Source organism: Pituophis catenifer, unplaced genomic scaffold (genome assembly GCF_029215685.1).
Source record: "Pituophis catenifer annectens isolate HBS135680 unplaced genomic scaffold, rPitCat1.0.hap2 SCAF_17, whole genome shotgun sequence".
Lineage (NCBI taxonomy): Eukaryota > Metazoa > Chordata > Lepidosauria > Squamata > Colubridae > Pituophis > Pituophis catenifer.
Window position 1 is genome coordinate 5,591,795 of NW_027256897.1, and position 24,640 is coordinate 5,616,434.

General features: G+C 44.1%; 1 protein-coding gene across 4 annotated transcripts in view; it reads left to right on the forward strand.

Annotated features, from left to right (window-relative positions):
- Window positions 1–24,640, forward strand: part of CDK5RAP2 (CDK5 regulatory subunit associated protein 2) — a 113,945-nt gene that overhangs the window by 37,598 nt on the left and 51,707 nt on the right. For all 4 annotated transcript variants that reach the window (XM_070955624.1, XM_070955621.1, XM_070955622.1 and 1 more), the window contains exons 16-20: window positions 3,374–3,501; window positions 7,088–7,206; window positions 8,228–8,356; window positions 21,046–21,141; window positions 22,961–23,145. In XM_070955624.1, coding sequence (XP_070811725.1) covers window positions 3,374–3,501; window positions 7,088–7,206; window positions 8,228–8,356; window positions 21,046–21,141; window positions 22,961–23,145 — 657 coding nt within the window. The remainder of the gene's footprint in view (window positions 1–3,373; window positions 3,502–7,087; window positions 7,207–8,227; window positions 8,357–21,045; window positions 21,142–22,960; window positions 23,146–24,640) is intronic.

The following is a 24,640-nucleotide window of genomic DNA, read 5'->3' on the forward strand; positions in this document are numbered from 1 at the left end:
AAGGAGAAGGAGGAGAAGAGGTGAAGGAGGAGAGGAGAAGGAGAAAGGGGAGAGGAGAAGGGGAAGAGGAAGAGGAGGAGAAGGAAGATCAGGAGGAAGAAGGGAAGTGAAAGAAGAGGTGGAGGAGGAGAGAAGGAGAAGGGGGAGGAGAAGGAAGAGGAGGAGAAGAAGGGGAAGAGGAGGAAGAGGAGAAGGAGGAGAAAAATGAGAAGAGGAGGAGGGCAGAAGCACCTTTTCCCTTCGGTGTTGTTGAGGACACTGAATGAAGATCATGAATTGGTCCCCAATGTAGTCCTCAGCTTAACGGACAGCAGCTTCAGAGATGCGTGCTTGTTCCTTTGTGGAGGAATGGCTCCCCTCCAGCCTGTGCTTCAAGGTGATGGAGTCCATCTTGGATCCAGCCTTTCTTTCCCCCGCCCCCCACCTGCCCAAAAAATCCATCCTGCCAAGAACTGGATCCCAGCCGTGTCGCCTTTAATCAAGTAATGCCCTTCATTAAGGAAATGAATGTGCAGCCTTTTGACATTTATGTATTTATTCGTTTTCCAAGCAGTGCTTAATTCTGAGATTCATCCTTCCTTCCTCCCTCCCTTCCTTCCTTCCTTCTTTCCTCCCCATTTTTTCCTTCCTTCCTTCCCCATTTTTTCCTTCCTTTCTTCCTCCCTCCCTCCCCATTTTTCCTTCCTTCCTTCCTTCCTTCCTTCCTTCCACCCTCCCTCCCTCCCCATTTTTCCTCTCTCCCTCCCCAGTTTTTCTTTCCTTCCTTCCTTCCTCCCTCCCTCCCCATTTTTTTCCTTCCTTCCTCCCTCCCTCCCCATTTTTCTTTCTTTCTTTCCTTCCTCCCTTTCCCCATTTTTCCTTCCTTCCTCCCTCTCACCCTCCCTCTCCCCATTTTTTCCTTCCTTCCTTCCTCCCTCCCCATTTTTTCCTTCCTTCCTTCCTTCCTCCCTTCCTCCCTTCCTCCCTCCCTCCCTCCCCATTTTTCCTTCCTTCCTTCCTTCCTTCCTTCCTTCCTTCCTTCCTTCCTTCCTTCCTTCCTTCCTTCCTCCCACCCTCCCTCCCTCCCCATTTCTTCCTTCCTTCCCTCCCTCCCTCCTTCCCTCTTCAAGCAACCATTTTGGCTCCTTTCAAAAGTAAAAAGGAGGAGGGAAAGGTTATTTCATGGAGAATCAGGGAGCCGACTTTGAAAAATTGCCTTTGTGTTTGTTTATACTTTTTTCAAAGAACGGAGCATTTTATCGTATTAAAAGTCCCTTCTTCTTCTTTAGTTCCCCTCTCCCCTTTTTTTTATAAAAAAAACCATCTTCTCTGGATGAAGGAACTTTATTTAAAAAGCATCCAGCCTGCTGTTGGCTGTTTTATTTCCCCACTGTGTCTGAAGAAGGGCTGGCCAAACCCTTCAGGTATTTTAGCTTTTCATGTCTCTCCTTTGCTTGTAGCAATGAGCGTAAAGTTCAGAGGTTTAGGCTACCAGCCTAAATTTCTAAGCTGCAATTCGCATATCCGTCTTCCGAGACGAGGTGGACAAATTCTGATGCAGCTGCAAAGCTTATTCGGTACGCGGGCAGTCCTCGACTTACGACGACTCGTTCAGTGACCGAAGTTACGACAGCACTGGGGGAAAAAAAGGGGGACTTACGGCCGGTTTTCACAGGACCGTTGCAGCATCCCTGCAGTCACGTGATCAAAATCCGTATGCTTGCAACTTGTCATGTGATCGTCATTAGTAAACTTCCGACGAGCAGATTTACTTAATGACTGGATGATTCATAGCTTAATAGCTGCGGCATTCAGCTTAACCGCCGTGGGAGAAAATGTCATAAAATGGAGCAAAACCTACTTAAGCGACTGTCTTGCTTAGCAACGGAAATTTTGAGCTCCATTCAGGGGGTTGGACTAGAAGACCCCCAGCTCCGTTATTCTGTTACTTGTTGTCGTACGTTGAGGATTACCTCTGCTGAGCCCTGTAACGCATCCTGGGTCTAACCTACCTCGCCCGACTGTTGTGAAGATAAAAGCGAATAAAGAAGAGAGATCGAGAACTTGGCAGCCTGGGGGAAAAATATCAATGTTTTAGCTCCTGAAATAAATAGATCTCTCCGAAAGCTTTAGAAATTCTGGACAAATTTGTGTCGTCGTGGCTAGGTGGCTCAGTGGCTAAGATGCTGAACTTGTCGATCAGAAAAGTCGGCAATTCGGCGGTCCGAATCCCTAGTCTAGGTCTCCTGCGTGAGCAGGGAGTTGGACTAGATGACCTTTAAGGTCCCTTCTAACTCTGTTACTGTTCAAGACTGTTAACATTTCCTTGCTGAGGAAAAAATACCGTACTTTTCAGAGTATAAGACACACTTTTTCCCACCCTAAAAGAGGGTGGAAATATTGGTGCGCCTGATACACCGAATGCAGCCAATTTTGGCCTCCCGAAACCCCGTCCCGCACGTCCCGTTTTCACCAAAAACAGGCCCGTTTTTCGCAATAACGGGCCGTGCAGAGGGTTTGGGAGTCCTGCAGAGTGCTCCTGGGGACTGAGGAGGGCAAAAACGCAATGTGGGGGGTTTTGGGAGGCCAAAAACGGGCCTGATTTTCGCAAAAACAGGACGTGCTGAGGGTTTGGGAAGCCTGCAGACTGCTCCTGGAGACTGGGGAGGGCAAAAATGTGACACGTTGGGGGTGGGGGTTTGGAGGCCAAAAATGGGCCTGTTTTTCGCAAAAACGAGGGCGTTTTTGCCCTCCCCAGCCCCCAGGAGCCCTCTGCAGGCCTCTCAAACCCTCTGCGTGCCCCATTATTGTGAAAAACGGGCCCGTTTTTGGCCTCCCAAACCCCGCACACGTCGCATTTTTGCCCTCCCCAGTCCCCAGGAGCACTCTGCAGGCCTCCCAAACCCTCTGTGTGCTCCGTTTTTGCCAAAAAAGGGCCATTTTTGGCAAAAACGAGACACAGGGTTTGGGAAGCCTGCAGAGTGCTCCTGGAGCCCGGGGAGGGCAAAAACCTTTTCTTTTTCTTGTTTACCTCTTCAAAATCTTGGTGCTTCTTATACTCCGGTGTGTTTTATAGTCTGAAAACTACGGTAAGTTTGAAGCTCAAGGATGTCATAACAGTTTGAAAGATGACAGCACCACAGGGACAAGTGACGCATTTGTTTTTTAACTTTTATTTTAATCTTCTCCAAAGATCTGTTTATCCTGTTCTTTCAAGAGGCTTTTAAAAGCGACTTCATCCTTTTTCTCCTTTGGAAGGAGAATCTTTTATGTACGAACAAAAAGACGTCCAGAGCACAATTTTTTTTCCAAACGTTTCATGAGCTTGGTCTCCTTTGGTCCTCAGTTAAAAATTATTCTCTGTTCTTTTTTCTTTTTCTTTTTTTAAAATTAGTATAAGCAATCTGCAGGAGGAGCTAAACACCATCTTGGCCCTGCGGAAGCAACTCGAAGAAGGCATCTTGGAGACCTGGAATTTGCGGAGAACGTTGGAAGAGCAAATCCGGGATAACCGGAAGGAAGGTGAGCAGAATAGGTGGCAAAATAACCTCTTGCTGGCCCAAGAGAATAGATGGGTTCATGGGGAAAGGGCTACATAGGTCTACCAGTTTTCATGGCTTGGTAGCATCCATCCTCATATTCAAGGCTGCACAATAGGTAGCATCCATTCTCATGTTCATGGCTCCATCTAAGGTAGCATCCACCCTCACCTTCATGGCTCCATCTTAGGTAGCATCCATCCTCATGTTCATGGCTGCATCTTAGGTAGCATCCATCATGTTCATGGCTCCATCTAAGGTAGCATCCATCCTCACATTCATGGCTCCATCTAAGGTAGCATCCATCATCATATTCATGACTGCATCTTAGGTAGCATCCATCCTTATGTTCATGGCTGCATCTTAGGTAACATCCATTATCATATTCATGACTGCATCTTAGGTAGCATCCATCCTTATGTTCATGGCTGCATCTTAGGTAGCATCCATCCTCATATTCATGACTGCATCTTAGGTAGCATCCATCCTCATGTTCATCACTGTATCTTAGGTAGCATCCATCCTCCGGTTCATGACTGCATCTTAGGTAGCATCCATCCTCACGTTCAAGGCTGCATCTTAGGTAGCATCCATCCTCACGTTCCACTTGTAAATTTCCTGAGGCATTTGGTCAACCAGGACAAAGAACACCAACTGGGGGGTGGGGGTGGAGGGTGGGCTTTGGCCTCAACCAGCAAGGCTATGTTTTCTCTGCTGGCCTACGCTTGACATGAGAATTGCTGGTTTTCTATATATTTGGAGAAGATACCCAAGGGATTACTTAGCAACCCATTGCCTTAACGGTAGCCTTCACCTCCTGGGAACTCCAATTTAGCCTTCTCAGAGTTTTGAGAAGAACCAGAAGTAGGAAAATGATCTTAAATAAGACAACTTGCAAACTGAAGAGTGGACAGCTTGGAGTTGTATAAAATATGGAAGATTGAGAAGTGATGAAAATCATACTTTGTTTCCGGGTAACCCCGTTTTCCTCCAAATGGATCTCCTGTAAAATGACCTCTGGAAGATCTACCCAACTGATTTGTGGTTTTCTGGTGATCTGCTGGCATTGCTGAGCTTGGTAACGGAGGCGGGAGGTCTCTTTTGTTTGCCATCTCTTCTCCCTTCCTCTCCTTCCCCCCTTAATCTAGATTTGAAATAAGCTGCTTATGACAGCTTCCCACCACACAAATTGCACCCTTAAACAAACGTAAGCCGCTCTTTGCGATTCAGTTCCCGTTAGTCCGTTGTGCCAATAGCGCAAAAAAACCCAAAAACATTAAATTAAAATAAAATTGGCATTGTTATTTAACTCAGCTTTCCTTTGCTCCCCTCGAGACCTCTATCTCGTTTTCACAAAAATCTTAACTACGGAAGAATAATTCCAACTCTCTCTGTCTCAAGTGCACGTCTTCGCTCCCCCCTTCCTCCGTCTTTCGTGCGCCTGCTTAAAATTAATTTTAAAATGCCACGTTACGGATGCAAACCGTAATTGTGCAGCGGATCCACAACGCATGTTGATAGCTAGTGGGGAGACGCAGGGGTGCATCTTAAGATGTCAGAAAAGCAAGTAAAAACATCCAGGGGGGTGTAAGGAGGGGATACCTAAGTGGGATAGAAAAGGAACAGCTGCGGCAAAGACGGGAAAATGTCTTTCCCTCCAGCCTCTGTGGTAAGGCCAAGCTTTTGCTTGTACAAATCTGACTGACGGACAGGGTGATGTTTTTTAAAAAGTGCTGAATTCAACATATACTTTTAAATGGGCCAGAATCACATTAACACAGAGAGACCTGAAAAGCAGGAAGAGTAGTCCAGGTTTGCAAATAAGGGTATGTCTGGTCGGTAGGTAGGCAGATAGGTAAGTAGGTGGGTAGGTAGATAGATATGGATAGGTAGGTAGGTAGGTAGATGATAGATAGATAGATAGATAGATAGATAGATAGATAGATAGAAGATAGATAGATAGATAGACAGATAGACAGACAGACAGACAGACAGACAATAGACGAATAATTATAGAGAGAACGGTAGAAGATAGATTATATATAGATAGATACATACATACATAGAGATAGATAGATAGATAGATAGATAGATAGATAGATAGATAGATAGATAGAAATAAATAGACAAGATAGACAGACAAATACAGCCAGATCTATATAGATATGAATAGACAAGATACAGGCAGATAGAGCCAGATTGATGGATAGACAGACAGATATAGATAGATAAATACAGACAAACAGATAGATAGAGATAGGTAGGTAGGTAGGTAGGTAGATAAATAGACAATAGAGAGATAATTATAGAGAGAAAGGTAGAAGATAGATTAATGATAGATAGATAGATAGATAGATAGATAGATAGATAGATAGATAGATAGATAGATAGTTAGATAGATACATACATACATACATACATACATACACAGATAGATAGATAGATAGATATAAATAGACAAGATAGACAGACAAATATAGCCAGATCTATATAGATATGAATAGGCAAGATACAGGCAGATAGAGCCAGATCGATGGATAGATAGACAGATATAGATAGATAAATACAGACAAACAGATAGATAGATAGAGATAGGTTGGTAGGTAGATAGATAGATAGATAGGCAATAGAGAGATAATTATAGAGAGAAAGGTAGAAGATAGATAGATAGATAGATAGATAGATAGATAGATAGATAGATAGATACATACATACATACATACATACATACACAGAGATAGATGATAGATAGATAGATAGATAGATAGATAGATAGATAGATAGATAGATAGATAGATAGATAGAAATAGACAAGATAGACAGACAAATATAGCCAGATCTATATAGATATGAATAGACAAGATACAGACAGATAGAGCCAGATCAATGGATAGACAGACAGATATAGATAGATAAATACAGACAAACAGATAGACAGAGATAGATAGATAGGTAGATATTGGACATAGACAGACAGACAGACAGAGGTAGATAGATAGATAGATAGATAGATAGATAGATAGATAGATAGATAGATAGATGGGTGGGTGGGTGGGTGGGTGGGTGGGTGGGTGGGTGGGTGGATGGATGGATAGATGATAGATAGATAGATAGATAGATAGATAGATAGATAGATAGATAGATATAAATAGACAAGATAGACAGACAGATATAGGCAGATAGATGGTTAGACAGACATAGATAAATACAGACAGACAGATAAAGATAGAGAGCTATAGACAAATAGACAGAAACAGACAGACAGAGAGACAGATAGATACCGTAGATAGATAGATAGACTTAAGTATCACATGACCTGTGACAGTACAACTCTCATAAATACATGCCAGTGGCCAGGCATCTGAATTTTGATCACATGACAATGGCGATGCTGCCACATTTGTAAATGTGAAAACTGGCCAGTAAGCCCCTTTTCAGTGCCCTTATAATGTCACTAAATGAAGGTTTGTAAACCAAGGACTATCTATAGCCTATTCCGCCTGGAACTGTATGGATTGTGAAATAAATGCTGGGGATCTTTCCCCCCTCCCCTTTCTTTTTCCCTCTAGAAGACACCCCTTTATCTTGGAGCAATCAGACGTCGTACATGAGCATTTGCTTACGGGACCAGGATCATCGGTGGGACTGTCCAATAGACCAACTCTCTGTGGAGGAGCTTAAAAAGAAGGTATTTGGCTTCCCATCTTCTATGTCAGGGGTCGGCAACCTTAAACACTCAAAGAGCCACAAGGGTCCTAACTGGAAGCCCCCCATTCAATTCTGTAGCCGACCGGAAGTCCGTTTCCCCGACCATAGAGTCTCCTAGCGCGGCATCCTTTTTCCTCTACGTGTCTTAACCAAAAGCCCTATCAATTGTGGAGCCAACTGGCAACAGGGAGCCGCAGCAGAGGGATGAAAGAGCCACATGCAGCTTCAGAGCCGCAGGTTGCTGACCCCTGTTCTATGTCTACCAGAAAGCTCATTAACATCACATGATGAGTTGGCCATGGCGAGTTGGCCATGATGAGTTGGCCATGATGGGTTGACTGTAATGAGTTGGCCATGATGAGTTGACTGTGATGAGTTGGCCATGATGAGTTGGCCATGATGAGTTGACTGTGATGAGTTGGCCATGATGAATTGGCCATGATGAGTTGACCGTGATGAGTTGGCCATGATGAGTTGACCATGATGAGTTGACCATGGCGAGTTGGCCATGATGAGTTGGCCATGATGAGTTGGCCATGGCAAGTTGTCCCAATCCTAGGTGCTGCTTTATGCATGCCATAAATTTGCAAGGAAATTGCAAGGAATCCGGATGTGGGAGATATTTGGAGTAGCAAATCTAGAATGACCTTCAGGATCCAACCACACAGTTCTACAAGAATCACAAGGAGTGTCAGATTCTAGATTAAAAACCCAAAACATGGAGTCTACCTCATCTTTGCATTGGATAGGAATAAACGCCCTGACTTTTTAGAATCCCCTCTGCATGAAAGGTATAGTCTACCTAATCAATAACCAGCTTGTTAATCCAATATCTGTAGGTAGGTACCTCAGATAGCCCTTTCCAATGTGAATTTCCTGGGTTGTGGGAGTCAGGCACGGCTTTTTGGCCATGGACCATCCATTCCAACATGAACGTAGGAACTTTGTGGAAGGATGTAAGAGTTCCCACGGTCTTCAATAGCTTCTCTTCATGGTTTCAGTTTGTCGAGCTCCTCGGAGTGGTGAAGGAAATGCACTGGGTCATCCAAGAACTGAAAAAGAAGCCGTTTGACTTCTCCACTTCAGATCCTTCGGGAAACGAGAAGCAGAAATCCTTAGACACAAGCGAGGTGAGACTTGGGTTTTTTTTTTTTAAAAAAAATATTTTTATTCATAAACATTTTGAATACAGTTAGGGTATACCATTTACAAAAAAAAGAAGGACCAGAGAAAAGACAGTTGTCAGCACTTCAAGCTGCATTTACTCTAGTGCTGACATAAGAAGGAGAAGTGGAGGCGTCTGGAAAGGGACGTTTGACTTTTCACCTACTTATTTTCCCTGGAGATAATATCCCCTAGGAGATGGGATGGGAGGGGGGAAATTCCTTTGAGCTGGAGCAGTAGATTAGGGGTAGAGTGACTTGGAAGATGGCCAATGAGTACAGGGGAGTGGGGAACGGAAAGGGAGGGGTTGGGGTCTGGAAGTCAGTGTTGGCTGCAATGGAGTCGGAGTCAGAATGTCGTGCTTAATAAATGGGAGTTTTTCATCAAAGACTTACTTTGAAATGCAATTTATTTGAGACGACCTCAAAACCTGAGAACAATAATAAATATTAACACATGTACTGATAACAATAGTAATAGTATATTAACACATATACTGATAACAATAGTGATAATATAACCAAGTAATTTTAACTAAGTTTCTTTTTATATTAGCTTATTTACATTTTTGTTCACTATATTGGCATGATTGTAGTTATAAACCATCTTTATTTTTAATTCATACATTCATAGTCTTTCTTCCTCTAATTTTTACCTCTTGTCTCTAACCACTCATAAAATCTGTTCTGTATCAGGTAATATTCTGTGTCTTCTTTATCTTTTATTTTTAAGGTTAGTCCGTCCATTTCAGCACAATCTAAAATTTTTTGAATTACATCCTCATCTGGCGGGGTGTTCTCATTTTTCCAGTATTTTGCAAATGTAATCCTTGCTGCTGTCAATATGTGCGAAACTAAATATGTGGTCCCTTTATCATAACCCTCCGGCAGTATGCCCAGCAAGTATACTTTTGGTTTCAGATCTATATTCTGTTTAATTATCTTTTCCAACCAGCTACGTATTTTCTCCCAATATTTTCTTGCTTTGATACAGGTCCACCACATATGATAGTAAGTACCTGGGGTCCGATTGCATTTCCAGCATTTGGCAGACAAATTACTAAACATTTTTGCCAGTCTTGCCGGTGGTAAAAAGAGACTTGGATTTCTTGATCCTCCTAAAACTTACACTGAAATCATTTAAGGTTTTACAGGCACCTTTGACACCAGACAAACAGATCGAAATTGCGTGATCTGAGACTTATATATATCAAGGATATATAAACTTCTAATAGACTATTGGATAGGGGATGAAATAGTTAAAGACTCTATGATTGCCTGGGGGAGAAATATTGGCTATCCAATTGATATGACCAAATGGGAAGAAATCTGGCTCAAACATATGAAACATATGAAACTCCTGTGGGCAACATCATATAAAGAAAATGTGTACAAGATGCTGTATAGATGGCATCTTCCACCTGCCCGTGTTTCTAAAATGTATTCAAATCTCTCACCAAACTGCTGGAAGTGTGGGGAGATCGGCACCTATTTCCACATGTGGTGGACCTGTTCCAGGACGAGGGAATTCTGGAAAATCATACAGGCATGGATTATGGAAATCACAGGTTATAACCTAATTCTGAAACCAGAGTACTATCTACTGAACATTAGGCCAGATAATATAGGCACAAATATATGGTGTCTGTGTGTATTTATCACCACGTCAGCAAAAATATGTTTTGCCCAACATTGGAAGGGGAAAGATCTGCCAGCTGAAGATTTGATTTTGGAGAAAATTTTGGATTATGCGGAAGCCGACAGACTGACTAAAGCATTGCGAGATCAAAAGGACTCCGTATATTTCCAGTGTTGGGACAAATGGTATGTTTGGTTGAACAACAGACACCCAAAAAGTCAAGTATAACCAGGACTATGCTTAATATTTGTTAAATTTGACTGAAACCTACATACCGTAGAAAGTGTAAATATCATGTAAAGTTTCTGTCGCGATCGTTTGTTTGACTATTTCTTTTTTGTTTGATGTACTGTTTTAAATAAATAAAAATAAAAAAAAAAAAAGAAGTCAGCTGAGAGCCCTAAGAGAAATAGGGAGCCGCTTTCTAAAATTCAACTTTGGAACATTCCCACTGTAGGTTGTCTTTTAGAAAAGGGAACTGTGGATAATCAAGAAGCAAAAAGTTATCCTTTTTTAGTGGGGAATTAGTGGAGATCGATTGTAAAGTTGAGCATAAGCGTTCGAGCTAAACCTTGATCATGTGGCTCCTATCAAATCAATGTGATTTTGATAGCTTTTAGAGCATGCCAGTAAAGGCCAGGATAGGGGTTAATCCAACGCATACAACTTCCTTGAATTTGCAAGATGATTGCTGAAGGCTTCAGAGGAAAGTTAAGAATAATAGTTGGAAGGGACCTTGGAGGACTTCTAGTCCAACGCCCTGCTCAAGCAGGAGATCCTATATTAGTCCAGAGACAAATGATTGTCCAATCTTTTCATAAAAACCTCCTGTGATGGAGCACCCACAGCTTCTCGAGGCAAATCATTCCACTGGTTAATTGTTCTCACTGTTGAAAAATTTATCCTTCATTCCAGGCTGCTTCTCTCCTTTGATTAACAGAGTTGGAAGGGACCTTGTAGGTCATCTATCTAGTCCAACCCTCCACCCAAGCAGGAGACCCTCCCTACCCCATTTCTGACAGATGGCAATCCAGGCTCTTCTTGAAAGTTTCCCGGGAAGGAAGCTCACATATTCACAAATGTTTAAAAAACGCAGCGGCAATTTTCAATAATTCGTGATGCCCGCTTAATCCATTGGAAGTGTACTTGTCAACTTGCAAAGCTTTCAAGTTGCCATGAGCAGGAGGGAGGGAGAACTGATAGAGCTGATTGATTTCCCTAACTGAAGCTGCATTCCATACATTCTTCCTGACCGCAATCAGAAGGAGGGTGTTAGGTTTCACAGCCAGCCAAAGTGGTTAATTGGAGAATGTGATTTATGACATGGCCAGAGAGGAGGGGAGAGACAGGGTCATAGGGGAACGTAAATCTACGTAGGATCAGTCCTAACTGCATCCGAGTATTGCCGGAATGTTGCTCCTAATAAAATGACTATATTTCCTTTGAAGTTTGGATCATGGCTCATGAATTAATTAGGGCATCTTTCGGAAACTTGACATACTGCTTGCTATTTTTTTTTATTTTTTTTTTTAAAAATTTTTAAAAAAGAGCACAAGTTGGATCATTTTTTTCTGGATCAGAAACCAAGCGCCAGAATGACATTTACTACCTTGAGTGCTTAAATTGGACTTCTGGCTCAAAGAGCTGGAAAATAGGAAGATTGCAGAACCTGTTTTTGAGGTTTTTTTTTTTTTTTTTGACTGTTTCCAGCAGATTTGGGGCATAAAACTGCCGGACCATGGCTACAAGATTGATGAAGTCGTGCTGGCACTGGGTGCAACCTTGTCGGTCTCTTGGCACGCTGGCATTAAGGAGGCTGCCAGTTGATGGGAAAACAGAGGGAGGCACCACCTTGAAGGTGGGGGGGGGTGTGCCCTCACCCATTTTTTTCCTCTTTTCTTGAGGAGATGTTTTAAAATTGCGAAAAGTTTTCTGGGGATCCAGGCAGCGCTACCAGAAATCCTCTCTGTGGGTGTCTTCTAGCTATATCTAGAGGAGGGGGACAAATGTATTCTCCAAAGCACCAGAAGGCAGGGCAATAAATAATGGATGGAAACGAATCAAGGAGAGAAGCAACCTAGAATTAAGGAGAAACTTCCTAACAGTGAGGACAATTTATTTATTTATTTATTTATTTATTTATTTATTATATTTCTATACCGCCTTTCTCCCGTAGGACTCAAGGCGGTGTACAGTCAAGAAAAATATAGACACACAAACATCATAAAATTGCTAATTAAAATTATTACTTAGTTTGGTCAATTAAATAAAACCCAGAATTAGATCACATTTAAAAAATCATTCACATGTTCATATGTTTAGCCACGCCTGTTGGAACATCAGGGTCTTGAGGGCACGGCGGAAAGCACGGAGATCAGGGATATTCCGTATCTCCGGGGGCAGTTCATTCCAAAGGGTTGGAGCCCCCACAGAGAAGGCCCTCCCCCTGGGAGTCGCCAGTCGGCATCATTTGACTGATGGTACCCTGAGTAGTCCCTCCCTGTGAGAACGAACTGGTCGGTGGGAGGCTATTGGTGGCAAAAGACGGTCTCGTAGGTACCCAGGTCCTAAGCCATGGAGCGCTTTAAAGGTGATAAATAACACCTTGAATCGCACCCGGAAGACCACCGGGAGCCAGTGCAGCTCGCGTAGGAGAGGTGTTACATGGGCGTAACAAGCTGCGCCCATAATCACCCGCGCGGCTACGTTCTGGACCAGTTGGAGCCTCCGGGTGCTTTTCAAGGGGAGCCCCATGTAGAGAGCATTACAGTAGTCCATACGGGAGGTAACTAGGGCATGAGTGACCGTGCGCAAGGCGTCCCGATCCAGAAAGGGACGCAACTGGCAGATCAGGCGAACCTGATAAAAGGCACCCCTGGCCACGGCCGTCAAATGATCTTCTAAAGATAGCCGTGAATCCAGGAGGACACCCAAGTTGCGGGCCCTCTCTGTGGGGAGCAAGATCTCATCCCCTATTGTCAGTGATGGTACCAGCTGACTATACCGGGACCCCGGAAGCCACAGCCACTCGGTCTTGGAGGGGTTGAGTCTGAGCTTATTTCTCCCCATCCAGATCCACACAGCCTCCAGGCAACGGGACATCACAGCAAGGGCATCATTGGGGTGGTCTGGGGTGGAGATGTATAGCTGTGTGTCATCAGCATACTGATGAACACTCACCCCGAAACCACGGATGATCTCGCCTAGCGGTTTTACATAAATGTTGAACAGAAGGGGTGAGAGGACTGACCCTTGCGGCATCCACAAATAAGGTGCCTCGAGGTCGACCTCTGCCCCCCTGCCAACACAAACTGCGAACGGTCAGAGAGGAAGGAGGAGAACCACCGAAGCACGGTGCCCCCTATTCCTAACCCCTCCAGCCGGTGCAATTAACCTGTGGAACGGCTTGCCACCAGAAGTTGTGGGTGTTTCATCACTGGAGGCTTTTGAGAAGAGACTAGACAGCCACTGGTCCAAAATGGTATAGGGCAGTGATGGCTAACCTTTTTGCTGTTTTGAACTCTGAGATAGGTTAGGAGATCCTGGATTTCCACGATTTCCACTTAGGGTGGTACCTAAAAGGACTTGAATTCTCATCCCAATAAGCGTCTTGGCTCCACCTGGTGAGTTGTAGTTGCTGGAGCCAATTCGGGAACCAACATTGTGGTTCTTTGGTCTAGTTTTAGTCCAGGGATCGGCAACCCGCAGCTCTGGAGCCGCATGTGGCTCTTTCATCCCTCTGCTGTGGCTCTCTGTTGCCGGTTGGCTCCACAATTGGTAGGGCTTTCGGTTAGGACAGGTAGAGGAAAAGGGGGAGGAGATTCTATGGTGGGGGAACCAGACTTCCGGTCAGCTGCAGAATTGAACGGGGGGGGGGGGGCCTTCCAGTTAGGTCCGTTATGGCTCTTTGAGTGTTTAAGGTTGCTTTAGTCCATGGAGAGCCTCGAAGACCGATGATCCTCAGAGAAATAAAAGCATAGGGAGAATGTACTTCAGGACCTTGGACAGAGTATTCTGGAGTTGATACAACCCAATGGTCGGCAACCTTAAACACTCAAAGAGCCACAAAAGTCCTAACCAGAAGCTCCCCGTTCAATTCTGGAGCCAACTGGAAGTTCGGTTTTCCCACCATAGAGTCTTCTCCTAGCATGGTGTTCTTTTTCCTCTGCTGACCGGAAGTCCGGTTCCCCCACCATAGATTCTCCTCCTAGAGCGGCGTCCTTTTTCCTCTACCCGTCCTAACCAAAAGCCCTATCAATTGTGGACAGGGAGACCGGCAACAGGGAGCTGCAGCAGAGGGATGAAAGAGCCACATGCAGCTCCAGAGCAACGGGTTTCCGACCCCTGATATTGCAACCCATCCTGATTTATTTATTTTATTTATTTATTAATTTAATTTGTATACCGCCCTTCTCCCAGAACAGCCAAAATTAAAAAACATACAAATACAAAAGTTAAGATAATTAAAAAGAATTAAATCACTGGCTTCCCAATTTAAAACCCCCAAATCCATAAAATTTAAAATCCCAATTAAAAACCATTTAGGCTAGGCAGGCTTGATGGAATAAAAATGTCCACTCTTGGCAACTTTTAAGATCTGTGGACTTCAACTCCCATGTTGGCTGGGGAATTCTGGGAGTTGAAGTCCAGAAATCTTAAAGTCACCAAGGTTGGACGCCCCTGGGGGAAAGTTTCCCAAAAGTGTTAGCCGTTGGTACATCCACCCCAACCAGGTCCTTCTTGAAGCTATCAAGCATTGAGGGACACAGAAACTTTGAGATCTTGTAGGACCTCACTCTATATATCATACTTATTAGTTCTGCAGAAAAAAAACAATCAGTGTATTTAGTTTCGCATCTTCCTCGGTCTTGAGTCTTACCACCTGGATTAAATTAAATGAATTGGCATAGGTCTCTGATAATGGGGTTTGTTCTGAAGTCGGGTTGGCCCTCATCCAAAAATATCTTCGTATCCTTCATTAGGAATGTGTTTTTCTATCCATGGTGGCCAAGCTAAGCTGTTTTCTCAGCTCTTTTGAAACCTGCTGAGCCCACACTCTCCTCTCCCCCTGCCCCAGCTTTCTAGAAAGAGTGCAAGGTAGCAATCCTTTTAACCCCTTACTTTAAGTCCTTCTTAACTTCCATCTCCTTGGGGACCTTTAACACCTGGAGCAATTTTGCTCTCCCAAGAATGAAAAGCTTTGCTTTTTTTCTCTCGTCCTCCGAACATCTGCTTACAAACCGGCAGCTCTTTGTGCTGAGTCCATCCTCTGGGGGCCCTCCAGTTGGCTGCGAAACGCGGCGTATCAGCACTTCGTCGGGGAAAAGCACCATCTGAAGGTTTTTGGCCACCGGGGGATCATTTGAACAAGATCGATCGATCCTCGGAAGCCCTTCTCTTCACCTTGAGCCAATGGGGGTGGGGGTGGGGGTGGGGCATGTTTTCAGGGGGAGGAAATTTGACAGTTTGACCGCCATCGAGCAGAAGCTGGGACTCGGTCTGACATGGAAATGTGTATTTTTCCAACGTTTGGCCAAAGTGAACTCCAAAGCACCTGAAGGCAGGACAAGAAGCAATCGGTGAATAGAATAGAATAGAATAGAATAGAATAGAATAGAATAGAATAGAATAGAATAGAATAGAATAGAATAGAATAGAATAGAATAGAATTCTTTATTGGCCAAGTGTGATTGGACACACAAGGAATTTGTCTTGGCGCATATGTTCTCAGTGTACATAAAAGAAAAGATGCATTCGTCAAGAATCATAAGGTACAACACTTAATGATAGTCATAGGGTACAAATAAGTAATCAGGAAACAATATCAATATCAATATAAACCGTAAGGATACAATACAAGGATAATCAAGGAGAGAAGCAACTTAGAACTAAGGAGAAATTTCCTGACAGTTAGAACAATTGCCCCAGAGATAAGGAGATAAGGAGAATCCAAGACCTCGGTGCCTTCCGCCGTGCCCTTAAAACCTTCTTTTTCCAGCAAGCCGGGCTGGCCTAACACTTTCTAAAATGTTTTTAATTGTTTGTTATTGTTTTTAATCATGGGCCAAATTTATATATATCTTTTTAACTGTATTTTAATGTTTGTAGTTTATGCTTTTACTTGGCTGTTCACCACCCTGAGTCCTCAGGGAGAAGGACGGTATACAAATTTAAAAATAAATAAATAAATAAATTCATCAGTGGAAGGGCAGGCCACCAGAAATTGTGGGTGCTCCATTATTGGAGGATTTTAAAAAGAGAATTGTCCGGGATGGTATAGGCTCTCCTGCTTGGGCAGGAGGTTGGACTAGAGGACTTCCAAAGTCTCTTCCAACTCTGTTATTGTTCTGATCCATCCTTAACAGAAGCAAGAAACAGACTCCCTGTCACAAAAAAAACCCTCTTTATTTACCTTTTGTGAATTAATTGCATTCACCTACCGAAAAGTCCAGGCAAGAGTCCTTCAAGGAGTTAACTGCAGTAACAGACCTTATCAGTTCCTTACGATAATTGAGCTCCCAGCCGAAAGGCTGTAAATTAAGTTCTGGCAAGCAGTCTTTGTGGCACGAAATACAATGAGCAAAATCTTCAGAAATACGAACTGTGGTCTCCTATGACAACCCACTCCCCTTTCCTTCTATTTATTCCCCAGCCAGGGAGGCGCCATTCAGCGTCCATGTGTGCTTTGCTTCCCGAGTCAACTCCTTGTCCTCCGTTGTTCTCCTCTCCCACTGCTCTGCGGATATGTGCGTCTGGAACAGGCCCCAGCTGTTCTTCCTCCTCACTCATATCAGCCTCCAAAAGCAACTGCCTCTCCGGTGGCTGGGAAATGTCAGACGGCCCTGGCTCTATCTCTGTGTCCGACGCAGAGCATCCATCAGAGCCTTCCCCAGACTCCAGAACTGGCCCAAGTTCCTTCCCAACCTCCTCATCGTCTGAGTCTGCCGCCAGCTCTGCTGGCAGCTGGCGGGCCACAACAGTTATCCTGTTACACCTGTTCATTCTGGAAAGGAGCCACTGAGCACGCAGGCTCTGTCCCTTTCTTCTAAAATGCCGCTTTGAACACCCATCAAAACAAGAACCACCTTGGCGGTCCCTTCACCCACCTTGCTTGCCCAAAAAGGTGGAAGACCGAGTCAGCCGGAAGGAAGATCAAATCATTTCCTCCTCATGTCCTTTTCTGCAGCCTTGCCAACACGAGTGTGAAATCGGCCAAGCATCTTTGGTGTGAGCCATCCATTAAGAGCACGGGCTGAGTGTAAGAAATGTCATTGATCTAAGCAAGCTGAATCCTTGACACAGTCGAGAAATTTCAAGGCAGAGATGACATTTTCTCCTTATCAGCAACCGAAGCGGAAGCCGCTGAGAATTGAGATTACATTCAGAGTTCACACGGGAGTTGCCTTGGGCAACCCCGGTCCCTTTGTCAAAGTCTTCTCTTCCCCCCACCCCATTTTTAAAAAAATTACTACAGGTAATCCTCAAGTTACGAATTTGTACATTCGTAACCCAAGGATTTGTTGGAGTGAATCCCGTAACTTGAATGTGATCACTCCCTGCTTTCACCCATGCATTCGCTAATCAAATGTGTGGGACGTTAAGCGCACGAGATGTCTCAGGGTGGGGAAGGCCATGTGGGGGGGCTAGTGATGGGTCAGGCCACCCAAGGACTCCCCTGACCCACTGACATACCTCATGCTCCCCACAATCGCTTCCCCCATCCCCATCCTGTCATGCCGGACTCACTTACCATGCGGGGATCTGTCTCCTCTCCGACACGGTTTCTTTGAGAGCGGGAAGATTTCGCTTCCTGCATCCAATTGGCTTGCAAATGGTTTTTGTGTGCCAAGAGTAAAAGGTTCTGGGGGGACCGTGATCTTGTGTGACTTCAGGCACCCATCCACTTTTGCAGAGAATTTGCCGATGATACTAAGGGATAGCCAACACTCCAGAAGATAGGCTCAAGATCCAGATGGATCTTGACAAACTTGAACACATTGCCCTAACAAAAATGAAATTCAATGTAGAGAAAAATAAAGCCTTACACATAGGCAAGAAAAACCAAAAGTACACATAGAGTGGGTCACACCAGGCTTAATAGCAGCAACTGTGAGAGGAATCTTGGAGTCTTAGTGGACAACCAGTTAAATATGAGTCATCAATGTGTGGCGGCAGCCAAAAAAGCCAACACAATCCTAAATTGCATTAACGGGGATTCAGTCAAGATCACATGAGGTACTAATACTACTCTATAAAGCCTTAGTAAGAGCACACCTAGAATACTGCATCCAGTTTTGGTCACCACACTATAAAAAAGATGTTGAGACTCTAGAAAGAGTGCAGAGAAGAGCAACCAGGATGATGAGGGGACTGGGGGCTAAAATATACAATGAATGGTTGCAGGAACTGGGCGAAGAGAAGGACCAGGGGAGACATGATAGCAGTCTTCCAATATTTGAGGGGCTGCCACAGAGAGGAGGAATGGGGGTCAAGCTACTTTCCAAAGCACCTGAAGGCCAGGCAAGGAATAATGGATGGAAACTGATCAAGGAGAGATTCAACCTGGAAATAAGGAGGAATTTTCTGACAGTGAGAGCCATCAACTCATGGAACAGAGGTTGCCTTCGGACGTTGTGGGAGCTCCATCACTGGAAGCTTTCAAGAGACACTGGATTGCTATGGCATAGGATCTCCTGCTTGGGTGGGGGGTTGGACTAGATGACCTTACAAGATCCCTGTTAATCTTAATCCAATCTTAATCTTGTCCCCCCCCCCCCCCCAGAACAATTCACTCTCGGTGCGCGAGGGATTAACGGAAGTTCAACGTGACCCGGTGGAAATAAATCTTTAAATTAAAGGCGTCCCGGAATGCAGAAAATTAACCTTTCTTAGAGAAACCTCCTAGCTTTCTTAGTTTATAAAGAATTTTACATTTTGGGAAAAAGGCAGAGCTGTGAATCTCCCGCTGTTCCGGTGGTGGATTCTGCAGACAGGTTTAAACCTTTGGAAAGAGAACCGAAACGTGTCCTTCCCTGGAGGGGGAAAAAAAAGGGTTGATTAATGAATTCTGTAGCAATCCAGAAAGGCCTAAGGGGTTCAAGACGGGTGGCATCTCCTCTTTTCTTTGCCTGGCAGCAGAACCTCTTTCAAAATCAAACTTTGGGAGAGCTGCTCACTTAATTTTATTGGAATTTCATTAAGCGAGCGGGGGAAACGGCTCTCCGGAGAATTGGTTTCGCTTAAGCGGCGCCCGGTAAAGTTTCCATTAAACGCTAAATGCTATAACATACCAAGGAATTCCGGCAGATCTAAATATTACAGATTAACAAAGTTGGAAGGGACCTTGTAGGTCATCTAGTCCAACCCCCCACCCAAGCAGGAGACCCTACACCATTTCTGGCAGAGATGGCAGTCCAATCTCTTCTTGAAAGCTTTCAGTGATGAAGCTCCCACAAGTTCTGAAGGCAACTTCTGTTCCATGGGTGGATTGTTCTCCCTGTCGGAAAATTTCTCCTTATTTCTAAGTTGAATCTCTCCTTGATCAGTTTCCATCCATTATTCCTTGTCTGGACTTCGGATACCTTGGAAAGTAGCTTGACCCCCTTCCTCCTCTCTGTGGCAGCCCCTCAAATATTGGAAGACTGCTATCCTGTCTCCCCTGGTCCTTCTCTTCACTAGACTAGTATTTTTAGTATTTAGTATTTTTGTATTTTGGCGGTGGCGCAGTGGTTAGAGTGCAGTACTGCAGGCTACTTCTACTGACTGCCGGCTGCCTGCAATTTGGCAGTTCGAATCTCCCCAGGCTCAAGGTTGACTCACCCTTCCATCCTTCAGAGGTGGGTAAAATGAGGACCCAGATTGTTGGGGGCAAGAGGCTGACTCTGTAAACCGCTTAGAGAGGGCTGCAAAAGCACTGTGAAGTGGTATATAAGTCAAAGTGCTATTGCTATTGCTACTGGTCTGTCTGTCTGTCTGTCTGTCTATGTCCAATATCTATCTATCTATCTTTCTATCTTTCTATCTCTCTCTACCTACCTCTAATGTCATCTATTTCTCAAATCAATCAATCTATCTTTCTTTCTTTCTTTCTTTCTTTCTTTCTTTCTTTCTTTCTTTCTTTCTTTCTTTCTTTCTTTCTTTCTTTCTTTCTTTCTTTCTTTCTTTCTTTCTTTCTTTCCCCAAAATAAGACATCCCCTGATAATAAGCCCAATTGGGCTTTTTTTTTTTTTGAAAAGTTTTAAAAAGTTTTACAGACATTTCTCCTTCCCCTCCCTCCCCCCCCCCCACTTCCCAGAGCAAAATACAGGGTATAACATTTAACAATCATAAACTAACATAAGCTAATTATCTATAGCCTCCTATGCCCCTCTTGAACTTTTAACTCCCCTTTTACTAAACTAAATTTAAGTACTTTATAAAATCTCTTTGATCATTCATAAGCTTTTGAATTTTTTTAGTCCGATATTTGCCTTGAATATAATCAATCCATCTTCTCCATTCTAACATATATTTCTCATTTGAATGGTCCTTTAGATATGCTGAAATTTTCGCCATTTCTGCTAAATTGGGCTTTTGAGCGCATGGCAATAAGGCCAAGCGCTTATTTCAGGGTTCAAAAAATCAGTGATTAAAATGCAGTATTGCAGGCTAACTATGCCCACTGCCAGCAGTTCGATTCTGACCGACTCAAGGTTGATTCAGCCTTCCATCCTTCCGAGGTGGGTAAAATGAGGACCCAGATTGTTGAGGGCCAGAGGCTGACTCTGTAAACCGCTTAGAGAGGGCTGTAAAAGCACTGTAAAGCGGTATATAAGTGCTATTGCTATTGTTATTGCTATCTTTTGGGACGGCGCCGATACTGAATAACCTCGTATCTGTTACTCTTGTTTGCAGGCGTGTCTCTGTTCTCCTTTTTTTTTTTTTTAAAGGCATTACTTGTTTGTACATGCGTCATATCACTCAGTTTCCTTTGACCAATGCAGCCTTTTTTTCATCTCATTCCACGCTTTTGTGTAGCTTCTTGAACGGACGGAGGAAAGTCAGACTCTGCTGGGGGCTTCCGACGAAGAGGTGAGCGCGCCCAGCTGCGACTGTCCGGAGACGCTGAGCGAGGTGGGAGTTAATTGGCCCAGCGGCCTGTTTTTTAAGGGTTCTCACTGATTGGGGGAAGGTGCGACGCTCCAAAATTCTAGAGCAATGATGGTGAACCTTTTCAGCACCGAGTGCCAAAAAGGTTGCGTGGAAACATCTCACGGGTGCACCTGCTCGTCAGGACCACACTCCGGAAAAGCTGAACTTCCGGGTTCTAGCGCACATGCGTGGCCGACGATCAGCTGGCCGGCGTGGCTATGCACACCGGTTTTTGACACTGCCGCGTGCACGAAGGACAGCTGATTGTCGCGCACGCGTGCATGCTAGAAACCCACAGGACAAACAGGGAAGGCCGCATGTGCTGGATGACATGGCTTCGTGTGCCACTTTGGGCACGTGTGCCATAGGTTCTCCATCACGGTTCTAGAGAATTGCTTGGATGGTCCTTCAAGAATAGGTGGAACCTGGTTGTGTTTGAAGCTTAGCCCTCCTTGGTGGCGTGAAGACAAATGCCCTGCAAGGATTTATGGGTTTACAATCCTATGTATGCCACACGGAAGTTACAGGCTGACAGGAGGAAGTAACTCCAGTTCTTTTGTCATCGCCCTACTAGTGTTCCTCCCCTTCCCTCCCCTCTCCTTCTCCCTTCTCTCTTTCCTCTTCTCCCTTCTCTCTTCTTCTCCTTCTCTCTTCTTCTGCCTTTTCCTCTCTTCTCCCTTCTTCTTTCTCTCTTCTCCCTTCTTCTCCCTCCTCTCTTCTCTTTTCTCTCTTCTCCCTTCTTCCCCTTCTCCCTTTTCCCTTCTCCTTTCTCTCTTCCCTCGTCTTCTCCCTTCTCCTGTCTTCTCCCTTCTTCTCCCTCCTATCTTCTCTTTTCTCTCTTCTTCTCCTTTCTTTTTTCTCCCTCCTCCCTCCTCTCTTTTTTCCCTTCTTCCCCCTTCTCCCTTCTTCTCCCTTCTTCTTTCTCTCTTCTCCCTTCTTCTCCCTCCTCTCTTTTCTCTCTTCTCCCTTTTTCTCTCTTCTCCCTTTCTCTCTCTTCTCCTCCCTTCTCCCTTCTTCTCCTTTCTCTCTTCTCTCTTCTCCCTTCTCCATCCTCTCTTTTTCCCTTCTTCCCCCTTCTCCCTTCTTCTCTTTTCTCCCTTCTCCTCTTTTCTTTCTTCTCCCTTTTCCCATCTTCCCCTCCTCCCTTCTCTCTTCCCCCTTCTTCCCCCTTTTGCCTTCTCTTTTGTTCCTCCCCTCCCCTCCCTTTCCCCCCTATCCCATCCCACCCTTGACCCAAAGGGGGCATCCATCCACGGGCATTTCTGCTTTGGTTGTTGAACAGAGTCACAAACCCCTCGTGTTGGCTCAACCAAGACAGTACCATCTTCCAAGTCTGCAAGGCTGCATTGCATTGTAAGTGTCCCAACTCTGGCATTCAAGAAAACGAATCTTATGGAGGACATTATTACAGGGTGTTAAATTCATATTTTACCAACAAAGAAATAAAGGGAGACTAGTATAGATCTATTTCAAGCTATTTAGCTCTCGTCAGCTAGCCATACCCTTCTGGAATTCGAACCCAGGCTGCTTACATATTAGGTAGATGTATTAACCTCTAAGCCACGGGCTCTCCTAGTTTTGTCGGCTATACCAGGGGAGAGATTAAGTGTTTTTTATTAGGGCAACCTGGTCTACCCAAATATGGGACGGAGTTAAAAAACTATTATTACAGGGTCTTTCTCTTTGGCCAGAGTTGATGGCTATCCTCAACTTATGCTGTCTCTAAATTGATGGACAGGTGTCTTACACGTTTCCTTTCCACCAGCCGAAGACCAAAGCATTTTTCCCCTCTTTCCATCAGATCATTCCTTTGGATTCTTTGGATCAATCCTACAAGACTCTGAACTCACCGGAGTTTGAACCTGAGCCGGTTGCCGGCAAATACTTTGAAGAGAGCCCAGCGGCTAACAATTGTGATACTCTGGAAGAGAATCCTTCGCCTGTGTGCCTCCTGAAGGAAAACGGAGTGGCAGAATTTGGATCTCAGTGAGTGAGCAGCTCAAGACACGGGCTATTTCTATCTTAATGTATTTTCTATTCTTCTTGTTGTCTTCTTCCTTTATTTCCAATTTCCTTTTTTATTCTCTAACCATTGGTAAAATGTTTCCCATATCATATAATAATCAGTTTGTTCTTTCTCTTTTAATTGCTAGTGTTAGTCTATTCATTTCTGCACATTCTAATATTTTCCTAATCACCTTCCCTTCAGTAGGAATCTCTTCGCTTTTCCAATATTACATGAATAATTAAACATATATTTTCTTTGTTATAAGTTTCAGATAAGAATAAAATGGCAATTGATAACATGGGTATGATGAGAATAACTATGTTTAATGTTACTATTGTATTTTTATTAGAAGATACGTTACGAAGGAAATGAAGAGTTACACAAGGTATAATTGTTCAGTGTATGTACCCTGTTTCCCCAAAAATAAGACATCCCCTGATAATAAGCCCAATTGGGCTTTCGAGCGCTAAAATTAGCCTCCCCCCAAAAATAAGCCCTTCCCGAAAATATTTAAACGCAGAGCTGGAAATCAGGTAAAACGGCAAGAGGAGCCCGTCTTGCTCCATGCGCCCCAAAATAATAAGACCTCCCCAAAAATAAGGCCAAGCGCTTATTTCAGGGTTCCAAAAATAAATAAAAATAAGACAGGGTCTTATTTTCGGAGAAACACAGGTAATTTGTGGCAGGATGTTGCAGAGAAATATTTGCACCCAGACGACACGCTGCTTAAGGAGAGATGAAATGTTTATATGTATATGTCTTTTTCTTTTTCGTAGGCTTTTATGTGCATATTCTTTCTAGCCAGGTTTTACCTACGTAAACTAAGTTGTTTTGCAGCTCTGGTTGTGTGAAATCTCATTCACAAGCTTCAGGGCTTTTTTTCTGTTGGCAAACAGTTTGCCAACAGAAAAAAAGCCCTGAAGCTTGTGAATGAGATTTCACACAACCAGAGCTGCAAAACAACTTAGTTTACGTAGGTAAAACCTGGCTAGAAAGAATATGCATATTATGCGATTGCATTTTAAAGATGAAGGGAGATAATGGCCCTCTCTCTAATTTACCTGGGAGAAATTGGCTAGCTGCCTCCAGGAAAGGTTTCATTCCTTCGTGCAATTAAGGCATTAGGAGAGGTGGAGTTTTGCTCCATTGTCTTCGTTTATGGGGCGAATTTCTTTCCTGGCGATTCAGGGGGGTAGGTGGCGTGGAAGGAAGATGCTTCCTCCGGGGAGGGCGGCCGAGCAGGTGAGACCACCCATGTCAAATGATGCCTTTGAAAAAGAGGCTCCAGGCCTATCAAAGTTTGTCAGCTCCCAACAAGGAAGAATTGCAAGCTAACGAAATTGAGTTTCTCTTTTTGTCTGGAGAGATTGCAGACTGCTAAGGTTTCACAGCGCAAGATTCTGATCACAGCTGAGGCCAAAGTTTCTGTTGTTCTGCTGTTGTTAAACGAGCTTTGCCTCATCTTACGACCTT